Raw genomic sequence first — 17,550 nt, 5'->3', positions numbered from 1 at the left:
CGGCCGTGTTACCGCTTCCAGGAGGTTCAAACGTACCGATTCTCATCACACGCTTTTCTGTTTATTTCAAATGAAAACATTTTTTTTTTCTTTTCACGTCCTGGACAGATTAAACCTCTATTAGAAAAATAATAAAAAACTAAGTACAAACATATCCTTGAAAAAAATTTCAGAAAAGTCAGCACAGAATACATATTTAGTAAGCAACAGCCCGTGCCAGCACACTACCAGGGACACTGTAACACAGCATCTCAACAGAAGTGTGTCTGATGCACCAAACAGTGGAAGATTTTACATCCATCAACCAGTGCCAGAAGGCCTGCGAATGAACAGAGGAAGCCCCGCTCCCCAGGGATGGATCACTGCCCGGCAGCAGCTCAAGCCCTGTGCTCAGCGTGACGGCACGAGTGAGGAGTCTGGAACCGTTTGTAGCCAAAACCTCCAGTTACCTATTTTCAGGAGCAGAGCCTGAGGTAAGCAGCTCTTTCTGAAGGCACATTGTCGAGTAGAGGAAATCAGAAATTTGTTACCGTGAGTTCTAGCGTCCTCGATATTGAAAGTTTTCTAAAATGCTGTTTGGACAACACTTCATTCTGGAAAGATATTCAAAAAAGCACTTTCTATTCAGTAAGTAGTCCCATGATGTTTTCTTATTCACACATGCAGTTTCCATTCAGAAATCATTAAAGTAACAAAATGTCCTTATTATTGGTAAAACATCAAAGCCATTCCAATCCATTTAACTCATACCATCTTAAAAAAAAATGGAAAAAAGAAAATCTTCCCACGCTCTATTTCAGAACAAAATTTCTGTTAGCAAATGAGCCATTCTCTAAACAGAAGAACCCAGCTCCCTGAATCAAAGCTCCACACCAGCCTTTCTCATGTCCTCTTAAAAATAACCAAAAGGAAGATTATGCGCCTGGAGGGTGATCCTGGGGTTAGAGTCTGCCTGTAGTCCCTTTGCCTTTGCCTTCTTCCTGCTCAAACAGAGCGTGTAGTGGCAAGCAGTGCTCTTGGTCTCAGGAGACACAGCTGGGAAGGGTCAGAAGGGTCAGCACAGCTGGGCTGGGCTGCTCCGCGTCGTATCTTACGAGCAGCATCCCAAACACTGCTGTTAGTTGTTAGTCGCGCTGGTAACCCACACATTTAGAGTCACTGTAGTTCCAACAGCCATCGGCAGAGCTGCTGGGAGGAAGCCTGGAGCTCACATAAATAGTTACCAGGACTCGCCAAAGAACCGCTCTACAGATTACGGGCAGCTGAAAGCCATCCACACAGCTAGAGCTACTGAAGTCCTGAGGGAATGATGCCCTGGAGGAGAGGACTTGAAACACTTGGTGACCTTCACAGTCTTCATTCTCCCTAAAGATATTGTACACTGTGTGGTAGTGGCTTCAGAATGTATCACTTAGCATTATCAACAATGAATGACATAAAACCCTAAAAGCTTAAATAGTGGTTATATCTCGAGCAGCCTCTCACTGACCTCAACAAATGGCATTTTCACACTTGGCTTCTCTACAGACAGCACTGTGCTTGGGGACTATGTCTTCTCCCTATTGCTCTTGGAGTTGGAAAGCTTGCAGGTGGGCACAGGCATATGTCAGCATTTTGAGAAGTGGTGTCAGGATCCTTCCACAGTAAGCGAGCAGAACGTGCTCTGAGCCAGAAAGAAGAGCCAACCCCTTCAGCCCCACACAGTCTGACCTACAGGCCGTGGCTCAGGGGGGCTGTGCCAAGACTTTGCTCTGACTCAGGAAGGTGACTCCTGTTTTGTGCTCTGGGAGTGAAAACCTGCTTCAGTCTCATTTAATGTCTGTGCCTGCTAACAGGAATGGTTAGATTGCTGGAATGCTTACTGTTCTGGGCAGGGAGATGCATGCAAATGCTCCCCTTAGCATTGTGAACCCCTATTTTCAGCTTTTTTCATCCTCTGTATAGGATAGCACAATGCCTTTACATTCTACCTACGTATGATCACTTGCTTCTTGCAGACAAGGCATTTAAAGACCTGTGTAACACGTCTTGGTACAGTGTCTCTTTTTTCTGCCAGGTCTAGCTAGCGAATCTGTTACATCCTCTCAGCTCCACCGTTGACTGTGCTTTACGCAGAAGGCCTGAGTACCTGGAGAGGCAGACGTAGCATGCAGGACTCCTTTGAAATTCTTCCATCTGTGATGCCTTTGCTTAAAGATACCTCTGTAGAGACCTTTGTATTGCTGTCCCCACTCCCTAGTCCTCAAGACACTTTCCTTATTGTCCTGCAGGGGGGATTGCCCTACCATACATAGCTTTCAACCTAAAGGACATTTGTAAGAAGCAGACTGGGGTCTGCTGGGTAGAAACACTGCATGGGTGTGCATATTGCTGCTGTTCAAGGCCAAACCGAAGTTCATGGGGGAAGGTAAGGAAATTAAGTAAGCAAGCTGAATTTTAAAGAACAATATGGCTTTAATCATCCCCTTTCCTTATATCTTCAAGACATGACATGCTCAACACTTTTGAAAACAATAAATACAGGTACAACATTCTAGCCAAATTAACTTCTCTAACCAGCTTAGTGCTGACAGTCGTGCAGTGTGAGCTTTGCTTCTCTCTTTCAGGGAGAGACTTTTTGTTGCATTGGCAGCCGAACTGCAGCAATTTTAACCTCATCGTACATAATTTCATATTCAGAATGGTATTTGTAACAACTGATGTATGAACAGCATTCATCAGATACATGCATGTGCATAAACCTTCATTCTTCCATTCAGCTACAGAACTTAGCTAATTACTCAAATATGTATGTAAATCGCACCCTTGCCATTCATATTACTTTAAAAATGTCTTCACAGATGCATATTACATATATAATCTACATGCCACAGGAATTTCATTGTCTGTGTCCACTGTTGAAATGTGATTTATAGCTATTTTTGAAAAAATATGAGTAGAAAAATCATGTAGATATGGGTTACAACATATAAATAGGAATAATAGAAAAATAGGCATATCGTACATAACAATAATACAATATGTTTGTGAAACACCAAGTCTACTGAATTTTATTTTGGCCTACCACAACATCCAGTTATTCCAGATCTAAACAGAAGCATGGACAAAACTCAAGAAATTAGTATTATTTCACAGTAACATGGCACAGAAGTTAAAATAGCCAAGTTTCTATGGTCCGGGCCATGGGCTTTACGAACACGGAAAAGTATTCCTCACAGTCCTGGACTGGCAACATAGCTCTGCTTTTTAGGGTTTGAAAAAGCTCTGTGGTACCATTGTCCCAACAGAAAAGTTCCTCCTTCTCTGAATGTGCCTTGTGCCTCTTGTACAGAAGACACGGCATAGCTACCTTCTTGGAACTACAGAGCACAGACTCATTCAGTGCAGCTCCTATCAGTCCATTCTTCTGCTATTTCTACATATCAGAATGGTGCATTGTCATTTTCTTAATGAAAATCGGATTTTAAAAATACGTATCAAAAAAGGTAAAATTCCCAGGATGCGCTCATGCTGATACTGGTCATTACATTATTTATGCTAATGAGATGAATCAGTTAGTGTTTATAAGTTTTGACATTACATCCTCAACTAAAAGGATACCTGGGGACAAACACAGTGGGTCCTCTCTCCTCATTCATCAGAGGGGAGGTGCATGAACTGAGTCAGTGTATTTCCTCTGAGTATGGGGGGGAAAAAGTAGATGAACATTCGTATAACTACAGAGCTCCAGAGAAATTATTTAATTTTTATATAGATCTGTCTATAGTTCATTATCATCCTGGCAAATACAAGGAACTTTAAAAGTTACTGCAGCACTCGTCTGGAATAAGGTGAGCAATTTTGGGGAGAAAAAAAAAAAAAGGGTTAACTGATACCAGGTGAAAAGGGTTGCTTTTGGATGTTCAGGAGAATGGAAAGCCTATCTTAAAAGTGGAGACTAAAGAACTGGGCTTGTTTATCTTAACAAACAAAGGCTGAGAGAGAGTTTCTCTTTGATCTGTGAAGCAGAGACAGGTGAGGAGAAGAGCTCCTTAAACAATTGGGCATCAAAGACACAAAAAAACCTCGGGGTTAAACCCATATGTGCCCACCTACGTGTCTGTGAGAAACAGTAATCTCCTGATGCTTCTGCCTCACTCAGGGAAGTGAGATGTTGGAATAGGTTCCACAGGTCTATGTGTGAGCGGACCAGGGAAGGAAGGGAGCTGCTGAAGGGAACTGCACCTCATGGTGCCCTCAGGAGCAAGGGCTGGACTCTGTGAGGGAGGAAAGCCTTTCAGATCTGGTAATGGATAACCGCTTAAGTTTGTGAGGAAAAGGCATTTCATGTGGCCTGCTCTCCTTGGGGATGCCAAAAGGAAAGAGACCTGAAAGAGGAAATGGCTCCCAAAGATGGCTTTTCACCTTCTAGTTACTTTAACATTATCCAGTCATATGCTGGAGAGTCTTTTTCCTGGCCATAGTCCTTGCAGTATTTTTTAGAAAGAACTTCCCCTTTTATTAGTCTCTGCCCAGGCACTTGGAAATGGCTGTTTCCATTCACAGAGTTTTTCTCAGATTTACACGAGTCTGAGACAGTAGCTCGGGAGCTGGAAGACTTTGAATCCAAAGAAATCTGACTAATAGCAACGCTGCCTGCGCTCTCTTGGAGGAATAAGTGTAAATCATTTTGAGAAAGGCAGATTTTGTGTTTGTTTCTTGCTTGCAAATGATGATATAGCACTTTGGGAGAAAAGTGCAGCAGAGGATTCCATAGTTGGATATTAAAACAACGATGATTTCCACTGCCGGCAGGTATTTGCCAAATGTAGTTACGTAGACAGGGATGAATACAATCCATGCTATAAAGTAAATTAGCATGCCAAAGGTGGTGAATTTAGCTTCGTTGTAGTTCTCTGGTAACTTCCTACCTTTAAAGGCAAATATGAAGCAAACGAAGGCCAGGGCAGCAATGTAGCCCAACATGATCCCAAAAGCCACAATAGAGCCCTCATTGCACTCCAGAATGATTGCTCTTGGGATTGAGAAATTTTGCTTTACAAAAGGCTCCCTAAATATTAGCCAGAAGGTGCAAATGATGACTTGAATTCCAGTGCAGGTGACCACAATGGGAACAGGTTTATATATGCATTTCAGGAAATTCTGCAGCTTGGGATCAAAGCTGAAGGCTAGTAAAATTTTTAGTGACTTTATTAAAATACATGAAATGCAGAGTGCAAAACTTATGCCAAAGAGGGCTTGCCTAGTTTTACACTTGAATTCTGTGGGTTCATCTATGAAGAAGGCTGTGCTTAAAAAAATTAAGAGGTGGCTGAAGAGAATAATGTAACAGATGGTTAGACCTCCAGATGCCTTTACAACCGGTGTGCTCGAGTTTTTAGTAAATATTACACTAATTGACAAAACCAACAGAACCCCAAAAGCGGAGAGGAGGAGGAGGAAAACAGCAAACCAGTCAGTCCAGGTGAGGAAATAGATAGTCTTTCTGTAGCATGTGGTACTGTTGAGAGGAGCCCAGTAGGTTTTGTTGTTACATCGGTAGCAGTAATCCATATCTGAAAGCAGAAAAGACGGAAGATAACATAGAAACCCGAAGTAAATAAACTGCAAAGTGGATTATCGAGGCCTGAGATACAAGAGGAATGTGGGAAGGGAAGCTAAGGGGAATAACCAGGGCTGATTGCTTCCGCCTATTGCTGTCGGTGTCCGGGTGGAGGAGCTGCAGGGCTGCGGTGGCAGTGGTGGTGGTGGTGGCAGTGGTGGCAGAGGTGGCAGAGGTGGCAGAGGTGGCAGCAGCAAGGAGGAGTGCCTGACAGCTGGGAGCAGGGGCTGCTTGCAGCCGGGGCAGGGAGGGGACAGGGAGAATGAGCAGGGTCCTAGAACTGCCTTGGTCATTGCTGATGGGTGGTACGTGACCTGGCCAGGGCTCTGGACAGGCAAACTTTAACTGAAACCTGAACGATGACTTGAGATTGAATCGATTATCTTGCAGAAACTGGAACTATGTTTCTTTCTTTTACCTGTTTCTACAAGAAAAAAAAACCCCAACTTTCTCTTTACAGACAGCTTTTGAAATACAACAGCAGGAATAAACACTGCTTTAGATTATGCTTTGAAAGGTTCTTTTGCTTTAAAATTCCTGTTCTCTGATATGGAGAAATTTCACAATTATTTGAACTAAAAAGATAAAATTTATTTTCCTTCTCCTCTCAGGATATTAACAGTACCTTGAACCCCAAATTTCTTAATTCCATCTCTGTCCTCCGTATCTAATTTTCCCCTTTAAAAAACTTTGGTCAAACCCATAAATGAACCAGTGCTAAAGTACACATCAGATTTGATGCTAGAAAATATTACTGTACAGTTATATGAAACTTTGCAGCACTCCCTGGTAAGACAAAAAATATGCTGGTAAGCAAAATACATAACCCTTGAACTTCATAGACTCATAGAATGATTTGGGTTGGAAGGGACCTTAAAGATAATCTAGTTCCAACACCCCTGCCACAGGCAGGGACACCTTTCCGCTAGACCAGTTTGCTCAAAGCCCCATCCAACCTGGCCTTGAACTTTGCCAGGGAGGGAGCATCCACAGCTTCTCTGGGCAGCCTGTTCCAGTGTCTCACCACCCTCATCATAAAAAATGTATTCCTTATTGGACTGGGTGTACTGCAGAAAGACAGGGAAGCAGGGCTCTGTTTTAATGAGAGTCAGTCTCATTGACAATTCAGCCAGACTTTCCATACTAACAAAGAAAAATGCTAATCAACTGGAAAATCTAATTGCTTTATGTTTGGTCTTCTAAAAAGCAATTAAACCAAGTTTTGTAGGCTGAACACTTGTATTTGGGAAACTGATCATAAACAAATATTTTAATCCCATTCCAAAGTTATACCCAAAGTTGCCAAGCACATTGTACCCAGACAAAACAATTCTATTGATGTCTAAATAAACCTTTATTTGGATCACAATTCCTTACCTGTTTGATTGCTGTAATGGTTTTCTGGGCAGTAAACACACTCATAGCAGCATGTGTGTGGGCTTTCTGTAACTTTTTTCATCTGTCCTGGCCTGCAGTGCTGGGAGCATGTTGACTGAACCTTCTGCAGTGTGCAGAGAACAAAAAAAAATCAGCTCAGGCACAGCTAATTATTAAGAAACATTAAAATAAACCTCCAGTAATTCTATAATTTTGTATCTAACATATTTTAAGGGAATATGAATATGATGCTGAAAAAAGGCATTGTAGGCCCTATGTTCCTTCTATTTTCTCTACATAGTCAACAAGTGACAGGATGGGGCATTATCTGCCTGATAATTTCATTTTTTGGCCCTAAGTGCCAATCAGTGGAATTGTCTGTACCTTCAAAATCCAGATCTAAGCGTCTCATCCAGCTTTGAACCTGGGATTTAGACTGTTGAGGATCAGCTGCAAAGAAAGCCCAGAAGCATCTGATGGGGGATTTGAGCAGACTGCTTCACAAGTGAGATCCTGAAACCCTGCTTGGCTGCTCTGAGCGTGGGGGAGATACCTCGGCGAGCGCTTTGCACTGCTGCTCTGACGTTCCTGACCCTCGGCAGCTCATCCATGAGCCATGAAGCACTACTCTGGGATGTGTGATCAGGGCCCTCTCTCAAGTTCTGAGTTCAGGTCCTCCTTCCAAAGACAATTTTTTGTAAAATGCAGAAGCAGTCCTGTGGGACACGGCTACTTCTTCTCCCTCCAAGACGGTGCTCACAAGGAGATGGAGGCATTTCCTTGCCATCCTGGGCAGTGTCACAAAAAGGGACAAGATCTGAGGTGTTCTTCTGTCCGCAGCCCTTTCTAGCAGCTGAGTCCACATGCTGGGACTAGAATTCAGTCCATCTAATAAGCAGCCTCTCCCAGTCCCATTAGTGACGAATACTTTGCAGCACAGAGCTGCACAATAAACCAAGACCTCCACCCACGCACAGACAACAAATTATCCAGCTGGAACTAGCCAGGGTCACCCACTAGTCCTGTCTACACCAGTGCCAGGGCTCCAGGCGGTGTCACCTACTTCAGATTTCTGTAGTCGTGCTGACCCCAGCTATTACAAGAACAAATAATCAACGAAACCTTTTTTTTTTTTTTAAAAAAAAAAAAAACAGTAAAGTCAACAGATATGAGTCTTCATGTACAAAATAAATGGTGGCAGTATGTAAGAGAGGAGGCTTTTATATACAGTCATTTTTTTATTTTGAACCCCATTTTCAAGATTCTGGAATAGCATCCTTAGGACAGATATAGCTTCTGATTTGCTCAACTTAGGAAACTTTCTAGGAGCATTCTGGAGAAATAACTCAATTTCAAATCATTGAGGTTGCTTACAGGCTAACGTGTTTCTCAGGGTGCCTGAAAGTGGTCGAATAAACCCAGAGAGGAGTCTTTGCTCTAAAAGGAGAACATGAAACCACAAGAGAGCTTTCCAGCTGACACATACTTCAGTTGCAAATACTGGAGGGAGAAGAAAACATATGAAGAAAAAGTCACATGTTATGTCAACAAATTAAAAGTTACCCTTAAATCCAGAAGTTCTTTTTTTTTCTCCTCATCCTCAAAGATAAAGTAACCTTTTTCTGGGTCGTATTCTGCCATAGTGGTGATTTCCATGTGGCCATCAATTTCCTTCCAAAGCAGTACATTGTAACTGGTGCTCATATCTCCGTTGGAGTCAAACTTGATTTCTTTATCATCATCAATGACTGTAACTTTTTTAAGTTCTTCAAGGAGCTGAACATAAGTATAAGGATAACATACGTGAGTATCATGTCAGTGTGATAAACTCATTAGTTTAACATCTGTATGACAATGTCAAGTTAAAAAGAAATGTTGCTTTTTAGGAGTAAAAGAAATCTTAAAATTAAAAGGCATCTTTATAATTGTTTATTTTGTTATCCTACACAGAATTACATTATTCAGACAATCCTGTTTACCTATTAATAAAAAAATAATTATTTCTTAACTCTATGCAATGTGTACAATTACTCATGTTAGTAACTTTTTTCCAGCCTTGGAAATTTTGGTATGATGATGGGAAAGAAAAGATCTTTGCTTGCAACAACTAATGGCCTTTTGGAACTCCTCTTCTTGTAAAGAATGACTGTGAGTGGTGCTCCTGTTCTTACTTTACTGTCACCAGATTGATCTGGGCAACATTTGCTTCCACAGTAACATCCCACAGTGTGTCTGGAAATATCTAACATTGTTTTCAGCTGTGACTCTGACTGATATTGTATATTGCAAGGTGAGACTCAGGACTGTTAAATGAACAATACATACAAGTTTGCTCAGATGAAGTGATCAATGGCACGATGGCAATATACAGCCAGGCCATATTTGATATACTGTAGGGAATATCAAAACAAGAGTGCTTCGATAAGGCAACTGTCCAACTTCATACTGCAACCCACTCTGTTCAAGAGGAAATTTCTCTCTCCCTCATCACAAACAGCCAGATCAAAAAGTTCTGTGTGAATCCAGAAACGGACAGGTTAAGGCACATATAACCCACTCTCAATTCATAGAAGGACATAGGGAGACCGTAGAAGGACTTTCATTAGCTACCGTGGTTCTTAATTGAAGCAAAGGCTTTATACTTTTTCAGGTCTAACAATTTTCGGCAACAGGGATTAATTAAAAAGAAAAAACCATAAGGTTTTAGTGAAAGGCTGAATTCGACTGTCCTTTGAAAAGCAAGCTCTTACATGGATTCATTTATGATATTTTTCGTATTTAACGAACATACTGACAGGTATATTACTTCAATGGGCTTTGGTAAATATATGTATATAACACATCTGGTGTACACAACATGTCATTTTTTTTTAAGTATAACATAATTTTTTTTAGAGTTCATATACTCTCATTGCATCTCTACTGATTTATGAAGAACCAAAGTGTGCTTCTAACCAATATTGCATTTGAGTTGGATGTTGCATAGTTGTGAGGGACTGAAAAGGAATTTTTTTATTGTATATACTCGGGCTAGTCATTTAATCTTTCTCTTCTACACTTTTCCAATTTCTCTTATAATATGGGAAAAAAGGAGCTTTTTGAATACATCTTGAGCTTCAGAGAGAAGGGGATAATAATTAGCAATATTTTGATGCAACTGATGGTTATTTTTGCAAAGTCTGTGACACCAATGCCTCTGTCATTTCTCTGTATGTGGAGATGTGTGATGTGGATTAGTTGCATCCTAAGCTTTATACATATATATCTATTTCTAGAGGGTTTAAATTTAGTGTAGAGGAAATGTATTATGAAAAGAGCACAGGGGGAATAACTATCTCTTTTAGTTTTCTTCATGAGTTCTTAGCCTCTTAACAGGACTTTCAGTTTGGGTGGTTTGGCATTTAATGCAGCAATGATGTACATGCAGCTCCATAAAGTTGCATCCCCTGTAGAGCTGTCCTGAATTTGTCCCATTTGCTTTTACAAATTCATGTAAGAGTCTGATTGTTACTGGGTTTCTTTGTTTTTGCAAATTCCCTATCTTGGTTTGACCTGCCCTGACCTAGGATAAGAGGTCAGAGCAAGTCAGAGAGCTTCAGTGGTTGTTTGACTTTTAAATGAACTTTTGTTTAATCCTCTGAGTAAAAGTGTGTAAAAGTGAATACTCCTGAGCAGGTTCTTGGGTAAAAGGTCAGGTCAGGTTTATTTTCTTCTTTTCCCACCCAGTAGAGTTTGATAACAAGTACCTCACCCATCTTAAAGATTGTGTCTAGTTTTCCTACCGGTCACTTCGGTACAAATCAAGATCAGACAGAAGAATAGTCTATTGCATTTTCCCTTTCAAGTAAAGATTCATTATAGAGGAAAATACCTGAATTCAGACAAACAGAGACACTGGTGTGAGAGGGCGGGGGCGGGGGGGGAGAAATGGAACTCTTTGGTGATGCTCCTGTCCTGCAATATCCCCATCTCTCAAGAGCACTCATTGCTGTGTATTACACTGGTTTGCAGCAGCAGGACCAACTACTAGTAGCTGAATAGCTGATAAGTCAACTATATATTGACTATACATTTTATTGTGTCCCACAACAGTAGCTAGCAAGAGGCTTCATCAAGGAGCCTACAGACTGGAGCCTTCATCCAAGCTGATGACTACTCTGTGTGCTCTTTGAAGGTGACAGGTTAAGTGTTAGGGTAGCTAATGAAGCCCAGCAGCTAAAGATCCCTTCTGCACCTGTGGAGTCATGTGTTTACAGCCATTGCTATTGTAACCACGAAGACGGCAGGTATGCAGTTACTCACGATCAGTTAGCTATCTGTATGTGAAACGCAGTAACTGTTCTTTGTCTATGGCAGAACACAGCCATGGCTTAGCATCAGGAGCTTCTGTGTCTACGTGGGCCAAAAAAAGGAAAAAAAACTGGATTCTAGTTCTCAGCACTGCAACAGTTACATAGTGCTGCTCTAGCACATAGTCTGTGATTTCACTTGGTGAAAAAAGGGCAGGAAAAAGGAACAAAAAGTCATTTAATAAAAGGATCAAGATAGTAAATCCAGGAATGTGGGAGCAAAAATGAGATGACAGTTTTGCAAGAGAATAAGACCTGAAAGAATTAACATCATACCTCCCAGGGAGTGAAGGCAGAGGAATCCTTGCAGTTTCTAGATTTGCATTGCCCTTTAATGGCGTGAGCGATGGCATAAACTGCAAGTATAGTACTATGGATAAATCCTGGTTCAATGTTAGCTTTCAAAAAATCATCTCTCCAGATCTGATGTTTATTTTCAACATTTTGCAGTAGATCATCCTGGGACTGGTTTGAAATGCACGTTTGAAAATCATGGTGTTCCAGGTGTGCACAAACTGACAAAAGCATAATATATTCATATAAAAAGTTGTTGTTCTCAGTGGGCTTTTCACGAAGGTTTCTCAGGAAGTCTTGGAACATGGACATGTCTCCGCTTTTAAATCCAAATCCCACAATGGTCCCCAGCTGTCTGATATTGGGAATTGTACTGATTTTGACTGCAGCTGACCAATTATCACTTGCAATCCAGATTTTATTTACATTCCTCTCAATTGCCTTTTTAAACAGTTTGAGCACATGGAACTGTCTCATAAAGACAACAATAACATTTACTCTGGTTTCCTTGACAATCTTCTCAATTGCGTGATCAACTTTGGTGTGAAAGGTGTTGTCAGAGAGATAGGCAGGCAACATTTCTTTAAAAGCTATGCAAACGTTGTTTGCCATGGCCTGGACCCCAAAGCTCTCCAGAGCAAAGCGCCCATTGTCATCATCAGTGGCTATTACTCCAATCCAATTCCACCCAGACTCACAGATCAAGTGGGCCATTGCTCTTGTCTGGTGGAAATCACTGGGGATAGTCCTGAAGAAAGAAGGAAACCGTATTTTGTCACTGAGGATTTCAGCAGATGACACAGGACTGACCTAGGAAGAGTGAACAATTCAGTTACGGAAGAGGTCTCCTGCAAAGGACGCCAAGAGATCCAAAACTGCCATGATTGCTCTTTCATCCAGCCTGACCCAGGGCTCCCTCCTCCTGTGACTGAACATCAACAGGGTGCAGCCGAGTGGGGCAGGTTCCCTCACCCTGCTCTTCGGATGCAGACTCATGCCCAGTACTGCTTCCGCTATTTTCATCCTCATGCACATAAGTACTTCAGTAAATGCAGAGAATAAAACCTTTCAAAATGGATATGACAATTATACTGGTATAAGGATTTTGTTTTATTCTGTTCAGATACCATCAACATGCTATTCAAAACAATATTTGAAACATTGGAAGCATTAAGTATTATTTGAGTTATTACTCAAATTGCTAGTACCCTTATATTTTACAACGTTTTTCTGTCACTGAGGATGTTAATATGGTTCACCCAAATATATATGTTCTCTCCAAGATTTAATTAATACAATTTAAAAGGATCATTAAGTCTGTTAGGAGAACCTCACAGAAAAACCAACAGTAACGAATACTACAGAATGCTATGATTCTTCCATATAAAAGATTTATTACCTTTTCCTTGTGAATGTAAAAAAAAAAAAAGGTAAATGGAACATTGTTATTTAAATCTCTTTAGTTTAATTCTTTTCTATTTGTTTGTAGGAGGTTTTTTTCCTACACTGATATTTCATACATTGCTTGACAGTTCTTAAAAATAAATCTAAGCTTTCCAAAAAGAGAGTCACCTGTCTGGAGGGGATACCGAATCTTTCTGTTGTCTGAACATTACAGATGCTATTGATGAGAAAAATCTGCTGGGTCACCTTTTCCATCTCTACTTCCCAATGCAGATTTGTTTCATCACTTGCCTTTTGCTTATGTTCAAGTGTGGCATTTTAATTTCCATACTTATATTGTTCTTGTGGTGAAGCTGGAGATCATAATTACTTCCTACCCTTGCAGAGGAGGAGATTCAGTGAGAAGTTATGTTTAATTCAGATTTTGCGTCTTTTCCATGTGCTTGGTTACTATGTTGCTACTTTTCAGTGAGGTAATTTATGTCAAATTGCCAAACCCAACCTGCAACACAGGATGGTGTGGAAGTGGATTTCCTTTTTCCTTGTTGGTCCTGGCCTTGACCCCAACTCTTTTACAATGGTGAAAGTAGAAATGTAAGCACTGGCCTCAGTGCAACTGTGGAACTGTACTGATCCTAGAGAGGTCAGAAATAGAAAAGGATGTTTTGGGAAGGACCAGTATGGATCTAGAGAGTTGTATTTCCCCTTTTCTACAACTACTTGAAGAATAACAGGAGTAAAACTGTGGTTTTGACCAATATTCCTCACTTCCCTGTACATAGATATAACAGACTCCAAAATCGAATCTCTCTCAGGCAGGAGAGAATTTCCAAATTTCTGGTCAAATTTGATTTTGTCCTTTTTTTTCAGCTTGAGATTGGGTATTGTCATATTCACCACCAGCCAGACTAGACATGGTCGGTGTAACTCAGTTGCCTGGACTAAGCCCTTGAGTGTCATCCAAGGTGCACTGGAGTAACTGGCACAGCCAAGCAGGACTGACTCATGGCACTGCCAGGCTGACAAGAGCCCAGCATCATCCTGAAATAGCGCTCGGACGCATGTGCCTCAGGCATATAAAATAGCCCTAACTGCCTTTGTTCAGGCAATTGGATCAAGCCCTCCATTTGGAGTTGAATCGCACCCCTCCTGATGTCCTTAGGTTGAGCCAAGTCCTGCCCTGTAACAAACATGTAGCTTTTGCAATCTCTGTGATCAGAGCCACACCTTTATTCTAAGCACGGTATATTTGACCCTCTGTCCAAAATTAAATCACTCCCTCAAACCTACCTGTGGGATTAGTTGCAAAGCCAACAGCCTTGAAACTGCCATCGACACCTCCGAGTAGCTGGCTCCAATGACTGCCTTAACTCTCGGGACGTAGTCTGAGTAGTTACACTTGAACTCTACAACATCCTCAGAAGAATTGAATTTAGACAGAAACCTCAGAGCAGATGCCATGGCTTTTGTAACTTCTGCGCATGTGTCATAGATTTCATAGCCCAGAGTAACTCCAGATAACAGCGTTGAATTGTTGATCGTTTCAATAGCATGTATCATTGCAAGTGTCTGAAGAAAAATTTGAATTTCGAAGCTGTCAGGAAACACAGAATTTTTATTTTAGAAAAACATTGCTGGGAACAAGGCCAAAGCAGAGTCTGTTTTGAGCATATCCCTTGTAACTTGACAACTACTGTTTTGTGTGATTTGCTTAGGTTTTAGCGTACAAAAGCTTAGAAACCCTTCTTTTTTGTCTCATGTAAGTGGGAGATTAAGCAAAATAAGCACAAAGTTTAAAACATAACTGAATAAAAAATATTTTCTGAAAAAACAGGTACTAAACCCCAAATTTCATAGTACATGAAAAACTGCAAGTGATATCTTCAGGAAGCATCTGTCAAAGTCAGTGGGGCTGTTTCAGTTTACTCCATCTGCCCAATAAACTTTTTAAAAATTTACTTTCACCAAAAGCATGAAACAGAGAAAAGAAAGGACTAAATATTTCAGAATATAAGAAAATATTTCAGAGGTTGAGGTCTTCTAGCGGTTGCATCAACGTTCCTAAAATCCTCTCTAAACCTGATGAAGTCAGTGCAGCTATTCCCGTTATCTCCAGTGGATATTATATCAGGCACTTGATCAGAACTGCGCTAGCACAAAACGTCTGCAATACAACCAACCCTCCTCTCAGGCTAGCTTCCCTAAAGTTTACAGATCTTACAAACTAAATTAAATTTCAAATGGACCTGAGACAATTTATGACTCCGTAGAAAAATAGTGGAAGACTGACAAAATTATCAACTTCATCATCATTTTGAAATAAATCCAGATGGATACCTGCATGTCCAGCTGATAATTACATTCAGAAGTGGGATTAAGCTGTAGGTAAAATTCAAATAAAATGTGAAGATTTGCACCTGTATTAAAATTAAAGGAAATGCATGTTCGGAATTCCTGGGAAAGGGTTAGTATGCAGTTAAAATAAAGTTCTTCACCAGGTTTCCTTTGCATTCTTTCTAGAAAAAATGATGTTTCAAGAGCAGGAGGATTTGGAGCCAACAAAATAAACATTCTGATGCACAGTCTGAACCTGAATGCATACATAACATGGTGTCTATACAGTCTGTCCTATAACATAATGCCACAATTATAATACAAAGTGTAATAACTGCAGTAATTACAATAATAATTACAAACTAGTCAGCAAAGTGCTATCACACATCACAACTGATCTGCTCTGTGAGGTGGGGGATGTACTTTAGCATGTGCTTAGGTAAAATGGAACAGTCTGCCTGTGTTCAACTCATCTAAGTTCAACTTTATATCACATAATGAACAACTGCACGGCAGAGAACTTCAGACATATAACAACAAATTAGCATTTACATGGAAGTTAAATGATTGTTCAGCACAAACCTCCAGGGCTATTTGATTATGTATGAAGATTGAAGCAGGATCAAATACTCATTCCCTTCCTGAGGCAGCCACAGTATTTTTTACTGTAACTTTGCCATACTTTGTCATCCTGCATTATGTTATGCACAATTTATGTGATGTCCAAGGTCTTTTTAAAGACTAAAAATGCAAGAGAAACAGATTTTGTTGATCTTCATATAAGAAGTACATACCCAATGTCAGTGATCTGATCTTTGCTAGATATGCAATTTCCAGTCTAACTCACCCAGCGCAGTTCTGAATTACTGGCTTGATGGGATGTTCTTCTGGATGCAGCATTTCGCTATGAACTGCAAACAAGCCTCCAATAACAATGTCCCCCGGAGAACTGGCGCCCACGAAGTCATGAGTATTCTGGCAAGAGAAAGCGATATCAGTGCCGATCACAAAGCAGGGGATCAAAAAGGTAACGAGTGCCATGTTTCTGTTTCACTTGCTCACTACCAGCTCTAAGCCAATTAAGCGAGCTGCCGGGCCAACAAGGGCTCCTATGTCATCTATAAACAGCAGCAAAGGAAAAGGGCTGCACTCAAAAGTTGGTCACACCTCACAAGGTGCTTGTATTTGCTTCACTGGCTGAGGCTATTTTATTGAAGGTACTAAAGCAATGCTGTCACATAAAATGTGAGGGTGTAGGGGTGTGAGAGTGAAGAGGGAGGGAAAAAGATAAATGAGTTTAAAAGGAAATGTTCGACATAAAATCTGTTCTGCTGTGTCCAAAGTTTATTATGCCTTATCTGAAACACATGACAAATATTTTTGGTATAAATTTGGGCTTGCCTTGAATACCTTCCAACTGAGTGCAGGGTGAGAAGAAGCAATCATGTAATATGGTAGTGATATTGCTGCAACCATATTTTAAGGGTCTGGTCCAAGGAGTACTGAAAAAAGACCCTCTTACCACAGTGTGCTTTAGATCAGATTCTGGTCCAAAAAAAACCCAACCCAAAACTATCAAAAGACTGCTTTTCTCTCAACCCTTTTCTTATAATTTTTAAAATCTTTGTATAAAAATAGTTTGGATAAACTAATATTCATGATTCTGATGCGCATACAGCTCCCAGGATGTTCAGTGGGCCTTGGACCAGGTTTTGTATTTACAAGCCAGGCCAAATCTGCTTCTGGTTAATCTGATAAACACAGAACAGTGGGAAAACATAATACTAGTCCTATTTTTTTGGCAGGGGGAAGCAGACTCTCTTCCACCTCTGACTGAGAAGAGCAGCACACGAGCGGCAGCTCCTGCGCTGTGGGAGGACCGGGAAGCAGCTGTTCTCAGGGCCACCATTCCCCTCGGATTCGCAGGAATCGGATGCTGCACCAGAAAGGAACTGGGGGAAAAGAGAAGCAGAGGGTGGTCTCCCAGCTTTCATAAGCTCCAACCATAAACACTAAAATGAACTTCTTTAGGACAGAAACATGACTGATGCTACTGAACAGTACCAATTTACGTAAGAGAGACAGATTTGACAATAATCCCTTTCTGTTCTTGACATCAGCTTGTTTCTCTGTTTTCTTCTAATGGCTTCTTCAGATTTTGCTTGTTTTGGTAGTATGCCAAAACAATCT

The 17,550-nt window shown here is 40.8% G+C and overlaps 1 protein-coding gene across 1 annotated transcript; it reads right to left on the bottom strand.

Moving 5' to 3' along the window:
* Positions 1–4,422: 4,422 nt before the first annotated feature.
* GPRC6A (G protein-coupled receptor class C group 6 member A) lies at positions 4,423–16,401 on the bottom strand. The gene is given in 8 exon segments (XM_068396245.1): positions 4,423–4,479; positions 4,481–4,642; positions 4,645–5,555; positions 6,980–7,103; positions 8,543–8,755; positions 11,605–12,432; positions 14,317–14,620; positions 16,208–16,401. Coding segments are annotated over 8 exon segments (2,793 nt in total).
* Positions 16,402–17,550: the final 1,149 nt, after the last annotated feature.

The sequence above is a fragment of the Nyctibius grandis genome, chromosome 1 (genome assembly GCF_013368605.1).
Source record: "Nyctibius grandis isolate bNycGra1 chromosome 1, bNycGra1.pri, whole genome shotgun sequence".
In the NCBI taxonomy this organism is placed as follows: domain Eukaryota; kingdom Metazoa; phylum Chordata; class Aves; order Nyctibiiformes; family Nyctibiidae; genus Nyctibius; species Nyctibius grandis.
The sequence above is the reverse complement of the archived record's forward strand: the minus strand, read 5'-3'. Positions and strand labels throughout refer to the sequence as shown.